We start from the raw sequence: 20,100 nt of genomic DNA on the forward strand, positions 1-20,100 counted from the left end.
AATTGCACACTTAGAATGCACAGACTGTTTCTGGTATCTGTCATTCCTCTGCTAAGTGGTTAACAACATTACCTCCCCGTACATAAGCGGCCCCATATATGAATTATATACTCCAAATAATCTCAACCCCTACTTTGTGGGGTTGGAAACAGTGGCACTGCTCTGCCGCTCTAGGCTTGGTGGTGGGACCTCTGCTGCCAGGGTGTCCCCGTGACTGTCATGAAGGACCCGCCTCCCACCCTAGGCACCCAAAGGAACGGCACAGCAGAGCAGGCACACCACACAGCGGTACGATGACGTCCTTTATTTGTCCCCATGTACATCTGAAAATAAAATACTTTAACGGAGAACACTGTACCGACGCGTCACCCCAAATCCGCCACACCTGGCTTACACACACACACACACACACACACACACACCTCACAACCGAAACTTTTCGAGTTTCCTGTGTGGCACCTAAGGAAAGCCCCATGTTTATTAACATTGTTAGAAAAATAAGAGCCTCTAAAATGTCACAGAGTGAGTTCATGTGCTAATCACACCATCTCCTCAACATCAGAGGATTTCAAACACCTATATAACCCCTTCCGGCTTCACAGGAAAGGACTGAGACCGGCTGTGCCAAGTCAGCGACACTGAGCGTCCACGTAGGTGACTTCAGACACTACTGCACACAAGACCCTCGCAGGCTGACACTGCAGGGGGTGAAATGTGGGGCGGGCGGGGAAGGGGCCGGGGTTGCAGGAGTCAGGATTTACCCAGCCGCGTGCCCTGACCCCACCTCCTCTGCCCTCTCGGTGCGGTGTGCGTGGACTTCCTGCCTGTGAAGAACTTAAGCCCCATGCCTGGTCAGGGCCGTGGCCGAGCCTGGCATCCGTACTGTAGCAAACGCCCAAGGACGTGGAGGAGCAAACCAGGCTTCTGGCAACCGCTCTGGGAGCGGGGGTGAAGTGCTCCTTTGGGGAGTGCCTCCTGTTGGACTATGAATAGTAACTGGTCATATTTCCAAAAGCTACATCCCCAGCCCTTTCAATTAAAAATTTTTTTTTCACTTTTTACTTTGAGGCAGGGTCTCACTGCAGACTCAAAACTTGAAACCCTGTCTCAGCCTCCTGGTAGCTGGGATCACAGGTGTGCACCACAGAGGTGCACACCACACCCAGCTAGAGTGTTTGTGTCAACACTAACACCATGTCCTCTCCTTGGTCCTCACATCAGAAGCTCACGACTGGGCCACGAAGGGATGTGAAGTTCAGATAGTCTCTTGGGAAATTTACAGCCAAGAGCTTGCCCAATGTAATTTTCAAAGCTCTTAAACAAGAGTCTTCAAGATGACCAAAACACGGTCAGTAGGGGTGTCCTGGCGGCCGACTTTTACATGCAATACAGATGAGCTATTATCGTGCACTGTTTTAGTCAACTTGTGAAGTCTGTTTTATAGGCTTAAGTGGTTTAAAGCCATTTACTAAGTTGCAAATTTCCACCCATTAAAAACTACCCTGGAGCAGTTCTGAGGTATGGCTGGCACCTGACACGGATATGGGACCCTGTCTCGGGTGTGGACCGGCTGCCATGCCTGAGCAGGCCAGGCTGGCCACGGCTGGGTCCTGCACATTCACAAGTGCTTCAGTTCGGGTCACATGAGTGGGACTTGGGTGCAAGGAGCTGCACTCCCACGACCTCCCCAGACACCCAGGTCATTCATTGCTCGGGTCACAGCCGACGGAGCTCACAGAGAGGATCCCGACATCTTGCCAGGTGCAGGTGAATTTTCTTGTACTTTTAAAAGAGCTAGGTATCTTTTCTTTTAAAATTCACTTACAAAAATAAACTTCAGTTTGAGACCTTGGGTACTAAATTGTGGCTTGATTTAATTGAGAAAGCTGCACTATAAAGTTATGAAAACACACGGCAGATGCACGTGCTCGGGCTCCTTGCCCTTGTGCCCTGCACGCCACGGCTTCTCGGCTGCTCAGGCTTCGCGTCTGTCGTCCTGAACTCCCACAAACGCCAGCCGCCGCACCACACCACAGTTAGTAGTGGTAATACATGCAGGGCAGGGCCTGGCCTGCACAGCTGGGGACACTGTGGGGCCAGTGGCTCTGCACGAGCACGGCCTGGACCTCGCGGGCCAGGCAGTATCAGCGAGGGTGCAGGGTGCGGGCATGCATCAGGAAGGGCCCTGCTGCGCGGGGTGCCAATGTGACTTACTGCTGCGGGCTGTGTGACAGCAGCCGCAGGCTGACTTCTCACCTGAGAAGCTTCGCACCCTGGTCAGGGACACATCAGGGGGCCGCAGGGAACCTGCACAGGACACAGCCCCTGGCCTCCCATCCACACACGCCAATACCAGCCTCACCGGCCACTCCTGCCTGGCTGTCCCGCGTCACCCCTGGAGGACAGCGCGGTGGAGCCTCAGACCTCGCTGATGGGCCTCTCTGAGGGACAGAACTCTGCTGCGCCCGGAGAGGACATGTAGAAAGACTGCGTCTTCCGCTTCAACCGGGCTCGCTTGTTGGCCAGCACCAGGCTGCGCCGGCTGGAGCTGATGATCTCAGAGATGAACTTCTTGCAGTCCACACACACCTCCATGGCGCTCCAGTCCTCCATGAGCTCCTTGGGGAATTGGAGCTCCTCATCCACTGTGTCCACAGACCTAGACTTTGAGGAGAACCTGGAGAAAAGCCCCAGAGCCACTCAGTTTCTTGCTTATTTTGCTGTCATACTGAGGTTGTATAAAAACTATGTGTTGCCAAAATGCTGAGGAATGGGTAAGTGATTTAATCACGTCATGTTCCTCCAAAGAACAATTTCTTGTGCCGGGGATGTAGCTCAGCAGCACAGTGCCTGCCTGGCAAGTGCAAGATCCTGAGTTCCATCCCTAGTACTGAGGGGGCGCAGAAGAGTTTCTTAGTGGAGACAAAGCTCAAAATATTTTTCAAAAAGACACCAGACTGGGCCAGGGATTTAGCTCAGTGCTTCTGCCGCATGCTTTGCAAGTGCAGGGTCCTTAGTTTGATCCCCGGTACCAAAAACAAAACCAAAAACAAAAAGACATCAGATTAAGATACAACACTGAAAAGGTGTCCATCTAGAATTCTGGAAAACGGATTCATCTAGCTACCATGCAGCTAGGAGATGTGCGTGTGTTGCGAAGATCCTGCTGGTGATTCAGAAGCATTGGGGCGGGCGCCCTGAGTCAGACTGCAGGAAGCTGGAGTAAACCTTATCTTAGGACTCCATCCTGAAATCCTGTGTTGTGTGTGTGTGTGTGTGTGTGTGTGTGTGTGTGTGTGTGTGTGTGTGTGTGTGACTGGGTGTCGGGCTCCAGAGCTGGAGTCAGCTAAGTGTTTTTGGAAGGCCTCAGGTAGGGAGGGGAGCGCCTGCTGGGACTACTTAATGAACCCAGCAGGACCTCCGCGGGGGCAGCAGCTCACAGAGGGTTCACAGGGAAGAGTGGCAGCTATCCCTTGCTGACCGGAGCAGCCCCAGCAGAGGTCACCACGGCAGTGCCTCCAGAGAGCATCTGGGCTCCGGTCACCTGCCCCCAGACACCCCACCCCGGCCAGCGCCACCCGAGCTGCCACCCTCAGGCCACTGACCTTGCCGGTGGCACCCTGTGTTGGGGGCTGTGTCTTCCTGCAGCAGCTTTACTGCCGCCCTTCCCACCCTGAGTAAGCCGCAGCTGCTGCAGGCTTTTGTAAACACAGGATTAGAAAGATTTTCTTTCCAAATAGAGAAGGGAAGGAGGATTAGATGTTATATGCAAGCTTTCCACTCCACGGCCAACAGGTCAGTTTTAAAGATAGGTAACTTTAAAAGGACACAGTAAGGTAGTTATTCCCTAAGTAAATAAGCCACATGATTAAGGGGTGCTGTCAGTCAGGAGCTGTCACCTGAAAGGCTGCCTCTGGATGTTCTCACGGTTCCCGTGCACGTCTGAGGCTGCACCCAGCCCGGTGCCAACTTCCCCCTGGCCCAGGGGCCTCCAGCTCAGGGCCAGCAGGAGCTTCACCAGGGCTTTCAACCTGGCTGCACCCACCTGGCAATGCTCCGCAGCGGCCGATGGTGGCCAGCAGAGGGCTTCTCCAACGGCACGCTGTCCCCTCTCTGCAAGGCAGAAGGTCCCAAGGAGAAGATCGGGAGTGTGGAATATGGCTTGGAAGGCAGCCGCATCTGTTCACCAAAGAAAGCTGAGTATGAGCAGGCAGACAAAGGGGCAGAGGAGGCACAGGATGCCCGCTGCCGCTTCACTGAGCTCAGCTTACCTTCTTGCAGCACTGCGCACACACGGGCCTGCACAGAAAGTCAGATGCATTACAGGTGTGGCAGAGGCATAAGTGCAAGATTTTCCCCAGCACCCACCAGGGCCCTCCCGTCAGAGCCCACAGGCGACACCACAATGAGACACCTGGTGGCCTCCATGAGAACGCCACCCTCTGCCTGGTTTCCCTACTCATCTACCCACGGATCACAAGGGAACCACGCCTTTGTGCTTCGTTTTCTGTTTGAAAGCAACTGATTCCTTATTAAGAGTTCCCTGGTTTACAAGAGGAACACAGCAGTGGGGTGACTTAGGAAGAAATCAGCTTTCCCAACCAAGCTCCAGGGACGCACAGCGGTGGGCGGGAGACCATCGAATCTAACTCACCTCTTACAGAACTGACAGGTGTATGACCAGGTGAAGAAGGAAAACCTCCGGGTTCTGCAGCAGAAACAGAGCTAAAAAACACAACGTTAAGAGGCGAAGAGGAGCAGGCGACAGCCCCCTGCCTCACGGCTGCTTCCACATCCCCAAGGAGGACAGGGTCGAGTCTGCCTCCGTCTGGCCTCTGCGGCTGGGGCTGAGCTGGCCCCAGGGGAGCAGCGGAGGGCTTCTGAGACGCGCCCCTTCTCCAGCCTACCGACTGGGGGCCGGCGTGGCAGCTCTGTACTGGCCCCAGGTTCTGGCTTCCCAGGGAGGACCACCCTCAAGATGGCCACCAGTGTGACCCTCACTCCAGGCCCCAGGGCCCCAACTGCACCCACTGCCTGTCTCCTCGTGTTGCCGGGCAGCCCTACCTTCCCCTTCTTCAGGGCGGTGTAGACGTCCTTGTACTGCTGGTACTTCTCCAGCTCGGCCTTGACCAGCACCTGCCGGATGTGCATCACCTCCTCCACGGTGAGTGCCAGGCACTCCACTGGGTAGCAGAATTCCTCCTGCAAGGGAAGGGGTCACAATCACACGCCACCCGGCCACACTGCAGCCTCCCTCGCGGCAGACACCGTTAGTAGCTTAGAGACAGGAGAGCGTCCCAATCAGAGGGATAGAGCCAGCCCCTGGGGACCACACCACTCCGGTGCCAGCAGGACGTGGACCACAGGAAACACCGAATGTCCAGGCCACGAAGGCTCCTCTGTGGGTCGGCTTAGTGTCCCCCCTGGTTCTACTCCATCTCAGGCTGCGTCCTGTGTTTGGACTTTTGAAATCATTTTGTTTTAGGCCAATCTTTGGTCTTTCTCTTACAACTACAGATGTGAGTGTTGTGCACAATCCACCCAGACCGCACGCCTGAGACACCGGCTCTGCTGTGGTACCCAGGGCTGCCCAGGCAGGGTGGTTAGTGCTAGGTACTGATAAGCATTACGAGGGGTCAGTGACTTCCACACTCCATAAAACCCTGACAGCCCAGTAGGGCTGGGGCATCAAGCCCGGGGGCTTCCATCAGGGCCACCATCCCCACTTTAACAGCTGCCGAGCACCAGCCAGCAGTGCAGGGGCCCCGCAGAGGTCACGGGAAAGGTCTGCTGGCTGCCGCCTGTGCCTGTGGCTGTCACTGATCCCTCTGCACAGGAGCCTCGCCCGCCTGCGCTCCATCCGGCCAGCTTGGAGCGGGATCTAAGAGAAAGACAGAACGGCCTCGGCCTCTAGCCGCCAGGCCTCAGGGCCCCATGGGGTGGTAACACTGGAGCTGAATGTCCTGACAGACGCGTCAGGATTCTCCCCACACAGTGCGCCCATGGGCGCCAGCCCGATGAAAAGACTCAGCTGTGCCCCAGTCAGGCTGCGCGCTTCTGACATTCGGTTCTGTCTTTCAATCAGAGAAAACAAAAATCTAGGTTGCAAACTTGGCAAACATTAGCATTTACTAAAGAGGGCAGTGTGATGAACTGCTGCTTCTTACTGAAACGACAGGAAGAAGTACGTCCACGCGGACCTCAGTCAGATCTGCTTAGCGATGCTCTGCAGAGCCCTGCGCCTGCGTCTCCAGTGACGGACGCGAGGCGGTCAGGGCGGGCCTCGCTCGCAGGGCTGCATCTGCGCCAGCAGTGGCTGTTGCCTGTCGCCGTCAGTCCCTCTCTTTCCCACTAGGGGAAAGGATCAAACGGCTGTTCAGCTCTGCTGGGTCTGCGCGCCCTGAAGACAGAGTGCCTTGGGCCGAGTGGACTGTTGAGGAATGTCTTGAAGACATTTTCGTGCTACCTCTTTAGTCATCACTGCTGATGCTAAGGCTAGGACAGAGCTGCTGAGCTGGGTGGTATCAGGCTGGGGTCCGGCAAGCACCCAGGCACCAGCACTAGGCTTAACGCTAGCAACTGGCCAGGAAGCCAGAGGCATCCTTGTGCCTGCGAGGCATGGGAGTGGCCCCCTCGTTATCTCTGAGCCCCCGCTGCTGCTCAGGGCCGGGAAACTTCAGACCTCCAGCCCACAGCCTGTGCCTTCCACAGCCGTGAGTCCCAGAAAGGCCAAGGCAGGCCGGCCTTCAACTTCCTGTTCCGAGCCATCAGCAGACCCAGCACTTCCTGAGAAATCACAAGACTTTTGTTCCCTTCTTTTCTTATTCTTTTACAAAATGTCAGGAAGACTCCCTTCAGTGAAATAATTTTCCTGAAGTCAAATGCTAATGTTTTAATTTTGGAGCTTTCCTAAGGACAACAAGACTTGAATGCAACATCAAATAAAGTAGCAAGTAGTGACTAGGACAGTTTCAGTTATTTTTCCAATTGACAAAAATGTTGACTTAATATTCCAGCCGCCCAGGCTTGCCAGGGTCTGGTGTGACTGAGACCTGCCCACCGCAACCTGGTGTGATGTCATGGCTGCTGCCCCAGATGTGCTCAGGCCAGGGCTCCCTGCCTGCACAGCCCGAGTCTCTGCTTTCTGTTTCCCATTTTAAATTTAGGAAAGGATACTAGATCTTGGAGTTTTAGTAAAGACACAATGCGCCACCATGACCAACACGCCTTTTGTACACATGTATCACTAACACAGCTGGGCTCTGACTGAACCGTTGGAACACATTTCACCCTACTGGGGTGTTTGGAGTTAGCGCAGAGAGTAGAGGGCTGAACGCAATGTCTGGTCCCTGTACAGAGGTAAATGAGAGCTGACATCTTTTATACCATGTTCTTGGTCTGGAAAAATCCCATACAGATTAGGCAGACCTTTGAAAGTTACGCAAAACAACCTCTGATTCTCAAGGTTTTAATGAACCAAATGATGGAAAATTTAAATAAAAACATCTACTATTAAGTTCAGTTACATTCCGAGCTGAAGCTCAGAGGCAACCAACTCTCATTGGCCTGGGGCCCCAAGTGGCACTCTGCTCGGGGCATGGATACTAAATGAATGCCACCCTGCACCTGGCCTGAGGGCCAGAGCACTCTCTGCAGAGTCTCCTTCTGGACCAGGAGAAGGCCCTGGGGCTCTGGGCGCCCAGCTCACAGGGCAGACTGTGGTCCTCAGTGGGGGAGACAGCGTGACAGTAACACGACTGCGTGAGGGACATCTCAAAAGTTACTTAAAGTCTTCACTAATAAAAAGAAATTTTACAGTTTCTCTGGACGGAGAAGCAACAACGTGACCATCACAGAGCCATGTGGTAGTGCTGGGAAGAGCACAGGCCTTGAGCCCACGGAGGGGTCTGCGGGGATGGTGGAGTGGGCCAAGGGCCCGGTAGCATCTTCACGGGCACTGGGTGGCAGGCAGACAGAGGCTGCTCGGACAGGAAGCAGCTCCCAGAGGGTGGGGAGGCCCGGGAGGAAAGGTCCCTGGCCAGATGTGGACTCCCACAGCTCTCCTGTCTGATGCTGCATTTTAAGTCTGTTGTCCTTTCAGTGATTTATTTCCCTCTGGAAGTAATCCATGGCGTGATCTACGCATCCTACACACGACTGGCATCATTGACCAGAAGCAGTTAATTCTTGCAGAGTACAACAGCTGTCACTGTCAGAAGGAGACAGCGAGGAAGGGTCCCAGAACCAGCGGAAAGAGGCCAACCTGTGCGGGTCTCCACCTGCTGGCCAAAGCTCTCTCACACAGATAATACACAGCCCCTGCCACCCCAAACACGGCCGCTTCCAGAGGGTGGGAGCCGAGCAGAGAAGCTGTGTGTATGGTAGAGAAAAGTGGTCGGAAAGGTGTCCTTGGCCATACACTGGTTGTCCTAGGAACCTGAACAACAGGAGAGATGGTGGGGAAAGAAGAGCAGACAGTCACGCTGAACTCGAGCGTCCTACAAACAGAAACCACAGACGGAGATGCCATGGCACAGCGATGTCCCGCTGACACGGCGTCCAGGTGCCACCAGCAGCCCAGCCGCACAGCCACAGCCAAGACTTCAGGCTCCTGTGCACAGGCTCCGGCCCAGAGCCTCCGCCCATGCCCCTGCAAACCCTGAGCCTCGTGTGGCCAGAGCATCTGTGGGGACGCGGCCCCACGGCCGTCTGACCGAGGGATGGGAAAATTACACTCGAAACGTCCTACAGAAAGAGAAATGTTATCCACAACAAAAATGTTCTTGCCATTTTCATTTGAGGGGTGACAAAATGCAGCTGAATTGTAAACCAATTACCATATTTACAAATGTCGCTTCCTGGGCTGGAGGGCACCACTAGCAGGGCAGGAGACAGACCCCAGGAGAGCCACCAGCAAGGGACACGCGGAGGCCAGCCTGTGAGGTTCTGTGCAGACTCAGTCCCTTCGCTGCGGCCTTGGTGTGTCCCACCCTGTTTTCACTCTGCGAACTCTCCCTGCCTGCCTTCCTTCTCCACCCAGGACTCGGGGCACACTATTTGTGCAGTGCGTAAGGACAGAGGCTTCTTGGGCCTCGGTGAGGTCCTGGCAGCCCCTCTGTTAGGACACAGACACTGTGGCTGGCCTGAGGGCTCCTCCATCCACACTGGCAATGATGCCCGGTCACAGGTCCAGAGGGGACTGAGTGGCTGCCTTCGGGGAAAGGCTGGGGGAAGAGAAGATGCTAATTCTTAGACTTATGAAAAAAACCACAAAGGAACTCCTCTTACATCTTTAAACTTTGACCATAAACATCTGCTCTGGTACTGAGACAGCTTGTTCCCTTGGTGGGAGCCTGTCTGGCCAGGGTTTTGCTTTTTTCTGCCAGCCACCAAAAGGCTGAACCCCTCGAACAGCAGCATCCCAAAACTATGCAGGGTTGCGGACTCGCAACAGGATGGCTAGCAAGTCTCTAACTGTTCACTTGCGTTGTCTGAAATGGGGAAGACTGACCAAGCTCCCTGTGCGCTCAGCGTGCCTGTGCCCAACTCCGCGGGCGGCATCTACTGTGGCGTCCTGCGAGCCCTAGGGTCCGTGTCCCAGACACCCTGCTGCGGCAGGCACCGGTGGGCAATGAAGTGCGGGCAGCTGAGGTGCCCTCCCAGCTCCCCCGGAGGGCCACACGCCCATCCCACGAAGCGCTGCCAGTGTCGCAAGACTGGAGACCACAGCAGCAGTCACCCCAGAGCCTGAGCCTCCCTCTCCAGTGTTTCGGCCGCAGTACAAGTCACCCACGTCAGTCTGACTGCACTTGAGTCTTCTGATCTGTTTTTAACACCTTTTAAGTGGACTAATATCCATACAAAGGCAGAAAGCACGTCTTCAGCATCCATTGACAAATTTAGAGGAAAAAGGACTCAAAATGAACAAGGTTTCAAGTTTTGATCAAAGCCTGCTTTCTTTAGATATTAAGAAGTTATTCAAAGTTCACTGTAATCTTTACAAGCTTTTTTCTCCTTATCTTTTTTTTCTGGAACTCAGGGCCTTTGCACTGAGCTGCATTCTAAGTTCTTTTCTTTCTTTCTTTTTTTTTCTTTTGGTACCGGAGATCGAACTCAGGACCTTGCACTTGAGGCAGGCAGCAGAACCATTGAGCTAAATCCCTGGCCCACTTCTCTATTTTGAGACAGGGTCTCCCTAAATTGCCTAGGCTGGGCTGAAACTTGCAATCCTCCCACCTCAGCGTCACAGATGCTGGGATGCCAGACAGGCACCACGCCTGACTGTCCTTGTCATTTGGACCAAAAGCTAAGGAGTCAGGGTCCTTGTTGCTACTCACAAGAGAGCGGGAGCTCTGCCTGGACGGGGGCAGGAACTGCCGCACGTTCGTGGGCGTCTCCTTCTCGATGGAGTGGCGTCTCTGTGGTGGCTGCCGCCTCTCCGGCTGGGGCGTGGAGGATATGGGTAGGAATTTCGGAGGCTCTGAAGATTTAAACAGATAAGTGGATTTGCTTACAAAAACTCCACTTTGACTTTCCTCATAGAAAAGTCTTTGTCACTGGTGACAAACACCACACTCAAAGACAAAGCGTTTACTTCCTGGAGGAGCTGCTTCGTGACTCTGAGAGGAGATGGTCAGAATTGCTACTGAGGAATCTACAGCAGTGAGGAAGAGGAAAGAGCTGCCTTCAAGTCCACCCATGGAAATACGGGGCCACGCACAGCTCAGACCGGGACCTACAAGGCCTCAGGTTACTTCCTACAGAATCTGACAAGGTCTAGGGCATTACTTTAAAAACGTGTGACAATATATACGGTGGTGCCTCAGTTCACAAACTTAACCATTCCATGATTCTGGGGAAGAGGGTCATGGTCATGTTTGGCACCCAATGTGGAGTTCGGGAAGGGAAGCAAAATTTTGCCAAATGCTACTGTTAGTGAACTGAACTGTTCATGAAAAGAAGCAGCTGTGAACTGAGGTATTACTGCATTCTGTATAACTGAGAAGACTTCCAGAGCGTACCAAAGTTCTCTAGCGTACCTTTTTACATTCTACTTCATAAAGGTAAAATATGGGCATTCTACTTTCTATATGTTTAAGACAGTTTGTCCTTAGGCTTAAATTAAGCTATACTAAAACTGTGAAAAGCTTTCCGTATTGATATTCATATTGTACCACTGTTTTCTTCCACCCAGCAGTATTTTGGGACAGTGTTTGAAAGGAGACTCTCTAGTCTGGATTCACCTTTAGATTCACCTGATTCTGGATTCACCTTTTGAAAACATAAGAACATCAGAAATGGATTATGCTGCCTCAGGCTTCCTTGAATTTCCTTCCTACTCTATTTGCAAAAAGCAAGGCAGCTTCAACACAGTGGGGGACGAAAGAGCCCCCAGAGTTCGGGGGAACTAGACCACCCCAGGAAAGCAAAGAACATCATTTCCGTCAAGGAGACACAGAATCTATTGCGGGGTTAACTGGGCCCCGGTGCTCTCTAGTGGGCCTGGCCAAACACCAGCCATAGGTAACAAAGCCCAGTTCCTAACCAAGAACACGATATGCTCTGTGTAAGCAACTGAAATGTCACTTAAAAGAATGTGATCCACTAAAATCTCCGGTGTGTGTGAAATTGAGACTCTGCTTAAGAATATCTTAACATTTTTAATCCTTCATAATGATCTTGTAAGAGAAGACGGTTACCAAAAGCCTTCGGAGATCCACGGGTTTCAGGAACCTGTGTTCAGAATCCACTGCCTGTACAGCTGTAAGCATGCTGGGATGGGGCTCTGACAGTGTCTGCACAGGGCATGTTCTCTGAGATGCAGGTGTGTGGCCTCAGGTGAGTGCCCAGGGCTGCTGTCCGGGGACACCTGAGTCTCTGCTCTTACCCAGTGCAGCACTAGAGGACCGTGGCGTGGTGTGTGACCCGAGATCTCCGCACGTGGGTACTCACTCTTCCTTGTGCACGCGGCCTCCAGGACGGGGTCCTCAAGCTGGGAAGGAGACACACTGCTGCTGCTGCTGCTGGACTTGCGCGGGGCTTCTTCCTGGGGGTGCGTTAGCACTGCCATTAGCAACACACTGCACCCCAAAACAGCGGAGGTGCCAACCAGTATCCCGGACTCAGAGCAATTGGGAGGTGCGACCCACAGATACCGTGGATGTTCCAGTTAGTGCAGACACATCGTGTTGCTCTCAAAATCCTCCCTCGTGCTTCCAACACTCATCCCAACATCCCTGCCGCTTTCCGCAGCAGCTCTGGAGTCACTTTCCTGAGCCTTTAGCTGCACTGTCCTGGCTGCCTCATGTCCTGAATGGATTCAAAACGTTTCCCTTTCATGGCCATGTTGACTTTGGGGAAGGGCTGGAAGCCACATGGTGCCAGATCCGGCGAATCAGGTGGCTGAGGATGCAAGGTCATGGTTTTAGGAGCTGCACTTGCCCTGGTGGCACTCGGCAGCGGCACTCCAGGTTTTGATCTTGCCTCCTAAAGACTCTAGGAGAGAAGCTCCAGAACAGTTCCCTCTGCCCAGGCTGCAGGAGGGCACTGTCGCTGGCATTTCTTCCTGGGCCCTCTGCTCACTTCCTATTCCTGGAAGGAGACCGGGGTGGTGCAGTCCCAGAGGCGCTGACTGTGGGCTGAGAGAAGCCCCCAAGCCAGGCTGCACCCCGTGGCCATGGTTCCAGAACTGGCCAGGGTTGGGGCAAAGGTCTGATCCAAAGGGGGCCACACATTTACAGCCTGGGCTCCACCTCTACTGGGGCTGGGTTTCTCTCTGAAAAGTAAAGATGCTTCTGTTTTAAGACCTGGCATTCTCACACAGTGCTGCCGGAAACACCAGCAATTCATGACACACAGGCTGCAGAGTCAGATGTGGGTTCCATACCTAACTTTGCCACTTGCTCTTACTCTATTATTCTGTTTCTGCTTCCTTCTTATATTAAAAGATTAAATAGTTCGATCCCCAGTACAAAAAATTAAAGATTTATATGATCAGGAAAGAAACTGGTGTCCTTATTTTCAAAAGTTTAAAACGTTTCTTTTCTTCTGTAGTTCTAAGGTTAACCCAGGGCCTTTGCACTGAGCTGCATCCCCAGCCCGATATGTTCTGAGACAGGGTCTCAGTAAGTTACGCCAGTTGACTCAAACTTTCTTCTGCCTCAGCCTACCAAGGAGCCAGGACTACAGCCCTGTGCCACCACACCTAGCACAAGTACCCCTCTTTTCCCTTCTTTTTGTACCAGGGATCAAACTTAGGATCTTGAGCTTGTGAGGCAGGCGTGGCACCAGAGCTACATCTCTGGCCCTCTTCTTCACATGAGGACCACAGTCCCCTTCTCATATCTTTGTGAAGGTGAATAAATTAACATCTAATGTCTAAACCAGAGTTAGCACAGTAAAAATCTGGAACTTGGCAATATATATCAAAAGCCATAAAAATATTCATTGTCTCACCTAGCAAGTGCAGTTAGAAATATTTTAAGAAATGACTCAATGCAAAAAAGTAACAGGATAGGGTGGGGGATATAGCTCAGTGGTGCCCTGCCTAGATATCTGGCTAGTGCAAGGTTGAGTTTGGTGCCCAGTACCAAAAACAAAAAAAACAGAAACAGAATGATCTCAGCACTATTATTGGTTGTAATGGCAGAAAACTGGAAACAATCCAGATGTTCAGAAAAGAACTATGTAACTAAAATACAGAAATTATTCAAAGGGTTGGCACAGGCTTGGACAATGCGCATATTTTGTTATGTAAAAAGTATACTTAGTTCTAGCAAAATGGTGTCCCAAAGAGAGGTGTAAACAGACAAAAACCGTGTGTGTCCAGAGCTGCGTACAGGTTGGGACAGGGGGCCAGTGTCAGCACACAGCACTGGGCAAGTGACAGCTGGGTGCATGCAGTGCAGCTCCAGGGAAACAGGGCCATGTGGAACACGCAGCCCCGCGGAGGAGCGCTGTGCGCTCCCTGATTAGGCCACAAACTTGGGCCGGAAGAGTTAGAAAGCCCCGTCCCGCACCAGACGGGAAGCCAGGAAGACATGGGTAAGCCGGACGGGTGAGGACACTGCTCTTTCTCACCAGTGCCCGAAAGCCTTCAGCAGCAGGACTGTCAAGACGGTGCTGCTTGGTCAAGGTGGAGCCCCAGTGAATCGGAAAGCAGCTCCTCAAGTCCGAACTTGGTGAATTCTGTGCGTCTATGTGTGTGTGCACAGGTGCATACGTGTGTGGGACAAGGAAGATGATTTCACTTTACAAAGCCTTTTTGAGCAGCGGCAGTGGAGAACCAGCATCGTGGACACAGCCAGCACGGGTGCTGGAGGAGCGGGAGCCTCAGCCCACAGGGGTGCTGGAGAGGGGTCCTGGGAGAGGCCCCCCCACCTTCCACGCAGGATCACCTGCCAGCGTTTGGGTTTGTGTTGCGTCGTGGGGAGAGCAACCTCGAGAACATGCCCAGGCGAGGGGACACTACAGAATGGTTCTGCTCCACTACTTTTTCCTTCCCAATATAAAAAGGACATAAATTTGGCAATTGTTGCCTTATCTAAACCCTGCTTATAATCCACGACCATGCAGATCCACCTTGCACACTCTACGAGCCACACCCCTGTGTCGGTGGCACCGCAGCCCCCACCCCGTGCCAGCCCCGGGCCTGCTCATGGAGGCCTCACCTCGGAGTCAGAGCCGTCCAGCTCGGCCAGCGTCGGAGCCTTGAGGAGCCTCTTCCGCACCACAGGCGCCAGCCCAGTGGGGCTCGGCCCGCTCCTCCCGGGCTCTGCAGGTGACAGTGAGTCCCCGTTCACCTGTGACGGCTCTCGGAGGCCCTTTGGAGATTCTGGCGTGGTCACATCTGTGGAGAGAAAGGTGGAAGCTGACCCTGACTTGAGCCAGGAAAGGGACGGTGCAGGGTGGGTGCCCTGGCCGTCCCACAGGCCGGAGGCCGAGGGTCTGCATGCCCACCACACCATCCAGCACAGCTGCAGCTGGCTGCCGAAGGAAGCTTAAACGAATGACTCTGGCTTCACGTTTGTAAATCCTGTGGTTAATGGACTCCGACTTTAGTTTCCATGTGAGGAAAATGAGGCACAGGGAAGCCGGCTTCCTGCTTTGGCCTCAAAGGAGCAGGGGAAGTGGAGGAAGAGGTGCACACTGAGCCTCGCCAGGCCATCCGTACTCATGGAAGTGTTTCGTGGGAACACAGACACAGAGCACGCACGACACTTCTGTGAACACAATATGGGTGCATTCCCATGGCACCACAGCTCATGTCTAGATGGGCAGGCGAGACAGCAAGGGGCAGGGAACCAGACACGGCTTGCTGAGAGGCGCCTGACCGAGCGAGCTCAGATCCACTCTCCCTGCTCGGCCCACGTGGGCTGCAGCTGCAGCTGCACTGGGAGCACCGGGAGGATGGGCATGGGCAGCTCAGGTCGGGGGTCTGAGCTGGGACCCCATGCCGGGAGGGCTCTGCAGCATTTCAAGTGGGGACTTATCCACAGCCGGGGTCTAAGAGTGAGCTACAAAAGCAGAGCCCGGGAAGGTGAGGAGAAGCCCTGTGTAGCTGAGCTCCGGCGGCAGAGGGGCTGCTCTCAGGGACTCTGTGCTCGGGACCGAGAACCCTGGCACTGCCTGCTGCAGGGGTGCTCTCCTCCTCCAAACCGATGCTCCCCAGTGCGAGGCCCAGGACAGCTGGCATGAGGGCCACTTAGCTCCCCCTGGAGCTGTTCCTTGTCGGTAGGCAACGGACTCAACGGACAAAACGTTTTCAACTCCTGCTTATTTGTAGGGATTGAGAATGCTAGAAGACAAACCTTTCTCAACTCGAGGGAGGGACCTGGACAAGCTAGGACAGGCAGAGAGGCAGGAGACAGAGCGATCAATCATTTATCCCTTTCGGTATTGTTTTTCTTTTGGTACCGGGGATTGAACTCAGGACCTTGCACTTGTGAGGCAGGTGTAGCACCACTGAGCTAAAGCCCAGGCCTATGTACTCATTTTGTTACTACACGCCCAGAGATTAAGGTGCTAGAATAAACAAACAAGTGGTGGTAGGGAAGGTCTTGAAAGGGAAAAACAAAAGGTTTTATACAAATTATAAAGGCTAAAATTATTCAATAAATCTTTCATAAGGAAATGGAGGGAGAAGTATTTTAAGTTTTTTAGGAAGCAAAAGAGCAGATGAACAGGCTAATTAATTCCTATTTTTAAAAAAAGGTAGCAGGGATGCAGACGTGGTCCTCAGAGAGCACGTTTCTGAACAGTCGGGGCTACACTACCCTTTGCTCTGCATTTCCGTGGGCTGCTGGCCTGGCTATAAAATGTGTAACACCACGCGCCTGCACCTTCCCTGGAGTGCGCATTCCCGTCTGCTCTCACGCCACTGAGGGCAGAGGACCGAGCCGTGCTTGCTCACTCGTGGTTATGTTTATGCCACAGTGCACAGACAGAGTAACCGTCAGGTCAGATCTGAGACCCACGGATGTTACGGCGCAAGTCACTGAGCGGGGAGCGACAGGCCAGGCAGCTCGGGGGCCTGAGGGTGGCAGGCGTCCCACCGTGCAGGCACCTGCATTTCGGCTCAGGAACTGGACACCCGGAGGGAGGCAGAGCTGTGAGGGGAGAATAAACAGTGACAGGCTTTGGGGTGCGCTCACAAGGCGGGGCAGCTCCATCACATCTGCCTATTGATGAAGGACTTGGCTGATCATGTTTTGATGGCATTTGATTACTTACATTTTCTGTTAAAATTAATTTTTGTTTTTGGTACCAGGGATCAAACTTGGGACCCTGTGCTTGCAAGGCAGGTGGCGGCACCACTGAGCTAAATCCCTGGCCCTAAATTCTATTACTTTAATGTAATAGAATCAAGCACATGAATTTAACTTTGTGTTTCTTCTATATAAGACAGCATTTCTTAAGAAAAATTGGTGATGTTTACATGTAAATACAATGTGCAAGATGAGAAATATTTAGATATGGCTTTAGAAATCCCTGAGGTTGAGAATGCAACACGCACACCCGTATTAAATGCTTCAGTAGCTGTGGGTGTGCTGCCTTACTCGGCTGGAGGCCGTGTGGCCAGCACCCAGACAGTGTATTTAATATTGGCACAGGAACAATAGGTTAGACTTACCTTGATGTGAAGCGGACTGTGAGCATTTTCACCATGAAAAGGTACTTGAACGATATGCCTGAGCAGGAGGCTGCCTCGTCATGCCTCCCTCTGGTTTAAGCTTAGCAGCATCTCAACTACATGTTTGAAATGTTTATTCCTTGGTTTACTCATTTTCCAACTCAGAAAATGCACGCCGATCTTCAAGTCAGAAGAGTGGGCTAACCCTTTACGTTTATAATTTGGGATATTTTCATTAACATTCAGAGCACAACAACAACAACAAACACAGAAAGCACAATAAACTGAGAACGAAACACTAGGATATCACAAAGTACATTAAGGCGCAAAATAAATTGCAGCAAATGAGAAGCAGCGAAGCCAAGGTTCTCTGATCCCCTTTGAAGTCAAGCATGTGCGTGGCAGGAGCCCTCTTCACACGCAGAGCCTGGCGTGTGCCTGCGAGTGGGTGTGGGTGCCGTCCTGAGGGCTGCAGGTCAACTGCACCAGCTCCTCGGCGTGCTGGGAGACATGTCTGAGTGTGCGTGGTTGACTCGGGACGAGGAGTGGTGTGTGTGTCCCACAGCACTTCTGGGTTTGGTGCCAGACCAAATTTTTACAGGGTCTCTCTGCAGAGGATTGATAAAATAAATAAAAATAGCCAAATATGGTAAAGAAAATGGAGAAGGCTCTGAGTGGTCAGTCAGAAATAGCAAGCAAAGACTAAAATGTTAGTCATGCCTGAGACCTACACAAATAAAAGGAAATTTTAAAAATAGGAACTAGTTCTGTAGTTGGAAGACAGTGAGTAAATATTCAAAACACAAAACGATAATAGAACTCTGCCTTCTTTTTTAAAAAACAGTACCGGGATTGAACCTAGGGTTACTCTACTAGTGAGGTACATCCCTTGCCCTTTTTATTTTGAATAGGATTTCGCTAAGTTCCTGAGGCTGGCCTCAAACTTGCTCCCGCCTCAGCCTCCCAGAAATTGGCTTACAGGTGTGTGCTGCCATGCCCAGCTTGCTCTGGTTCTAAATCTGCACAGACGGCATGCAATGAGCCACTGTAACCTAAGAGGGTTCATGCAGTTAAAAACTTGGGAGAAAATCGTACCAACAGCCTACTTCATCTTACCTTTAAAACAGAGGCTTCTGAAATTAAAAGTTTTAACTTGCAAAATATTTTGTTGGAGTGACTTAGGCTTTGAAAGTCTGCATATACTGAAACTGTTATTTTAAAAAGTGGGCTGATTGCACAGAACAAACCTAGTCAGCTGTAGCGACTCCTCTCTTTCACCGCGGAGCCTGTGTGTTACATGTGGTGGGTGTGAGCCGTGCTGCCGTCCCGGGCACACAGCTGTGCACCAAGGCTGGGTGCGCTCCATGGCACTGCAGCTCCATGGGGCTGCAGCTACTGCTTTAAGTTTAGGTCCTTAGACAACTGGAGGTTTTGGAGAAGATGTTTCAAAACCTCCTTTCAGGCTTCCCCAGGCTCTCATGGTGAAGGCACGTGAGCAAAGGATGGCCGCCCACGGTGCACGGGCCTAGCATGGCTCTCTCCCCATCGGGAGGCTGTGGCTCCCTGAGTTCTCATTATTTTAAGCATACTGCTCTCAAGTCAGGTGTGGCTGTGCACGCTTGATGCCCTACGCAGGAGGATGAGGCAGGAGGATCGCTATGAGTTCCAAGCCAACCTTAACTATGTAGCAAGGTCCTGTCTCTAAACAAACAAACAAACAAACAAAGTGGTACTGCTTTTGCTCACTGACCATAGTGAGAAGAAAGCCTTTCTATTTTCTTTCTGACAGTCTGAGCAAGCAGATGCATGAAATGTGCGTCACAAACCACGATGTCAGGTGTGAGGGTGCTTTGTTACCTGACAAGTCAAAACTGTGAGACATGCTAAGTGGCCGTGTTGCTGAAAGAAAACAAACAATAAAAGAAACACTTCAGCTGCTGGGCTGTGTCCAGGGGCCCACACGTTAGGACGGCGGACACACCCCCGGCTCCGGCAGGGTGCAGGCCAGACCTGGGCACCGCGGCACACGTGGCGTCCACTCCGTGAGGGCACCAACTAGAAAGGCAGGCAACGGAAGAGACCACCTTTAAAGAATGTGTTGAAAATGGAGACATGATGAAGATACAAACATTTTTAAAAAACCATACAGTAGTTTTTACTTAAATACTATAAACTAGGTCAAGAGAAAAATGACCACGTTTCAAAACACAATTTTAGGGAACGTGCAACGCTTGAACTTGCAGAACGAGGTCCTCCAAGGAGCCGTGTCAGGGACCTGGCTTTGAAGAGACGAGCACTGCACAGGGTCTCATCACCCACTGTCACCGGGAGGGCACCTGCTGCTGTGCTCTCAGCTGCACCCCTCTGGGTGTCACCTCCTGTGTGTACTGGGGACCACGGCTCCTGCCCCAAGCGTGGGGTCATCGTGATACTGAAATGCCTGCACCCAGAGACGGTGCCCGGAAGGTGCTGGCACACAGCACCAGTGTGGTAATTATAATTCTTAAGAACAGAAGTATTACTTCTTTCCTATTGAAATAATTTGTTTAAAAATTTTATTCCATACAAAAGCCACTTAATTATAAACTTTAAATGGGTGAGTAAATTAAACAGGTAGGAAAGTTATATCTCAATAGCATTTTAAGAGGCTGTTGCAAAGATCTGGGGAGTCCGGAGTTCAGGGCAGTCCCGAGCCCTGCCAGCCCAGCACCCATGCACCGCCCTTCTTCCCTTCCCCACCAGGACGCCCAAGTCCCGCAAACTGCCCAAGCCAAAGCTTCCATTCTGCTCTGCCTCTTCACACAAACCGAGCAGGGCACAGAGACGGCCTCACTTTCTGGCCTCGATTTTGGCCCTGGCTGATGCTGTCCATGGAGAGGAGCCCCCTGCTTGAGACCCATCTTCCAGTATGCATTTTAGCAGATGCTTCTAAGGAGTAATTCGACTTACAATCCAAAGGCTCAGTGCGT

The 20,100-nt window shown here is 52.4% G+C and overlaps 1 protein-coding gene across 1 annotated transcript in view; it reads right to left on the reverse strand.

Moving 5' to 3' along the window:
* Window positions 1-2,006: 2,006 nt before the first annotated feature.
* Window positions 2,007-20,100, reverse strand: part of Spire1 (spire type actin nucleation factor 1) — a 100,517-nt gene continuing 82,423 nt past the window's right edge. The window contains exons 12-21 of the mRNA XM_010639002.2: window positions 18,989-19,030; window positions 14,670-14,848; window positions 11,953-12,046; window positions 10,338-10,480; window positions 8,264-8,437; window positions 5,065-5,202; window positions 4,655-4,725; window positions 4,272-4,299; window positions 4,046-4,179; window positions 2,007-2,677 (exon numbers count right to left, since the gene is read on the reverse strand). Coding sequence (XP_010637304.2) covers window positions 2,419-2,677; window positions 4,046-4,179; window positions 4,272-4,299; window positions 4,655-4,725; window positions 5,065-5,202; window positions 8,264-8,437; window positions 10,338-10,480; window positions 11,953-12,046; window positions 14,670-14,848; window positions 18,989-19,030 — 1,262 coding nt within the window. The 3' untranslated portion in view covers window positions 2,007-2,418. The remainder of the gene's footprint in view (window positions 2,678-4,045; window positions 4,180-4,271; window positions 4,300-4,654; window positions 4,726-5,064; window positions 5,203-8,263; window positions 8,438-10,337; window positions 10,481-11,952; window positions 12,047-14,669; window positions 14,849-18,988; window positions 19,031-20,100) is intronic.

Source organism: Fukomys damarensis, unplaced genomic scaffold (assembly GCF_012274545.1).
Source record: "Fukomys damarensis isolate Sample0158 unplaced genomic scaffold, DMR_v1.0_HiC HiC_scaffold_30, whole genome shotgun sequence".
Taxonomy (NCBI): domain Eukaryota; kingdom Metazoa; phylum Chordata; class Mammalia; order Rodentia; family Bathyergidae; genus Fukomys; species Fukomys damarensis.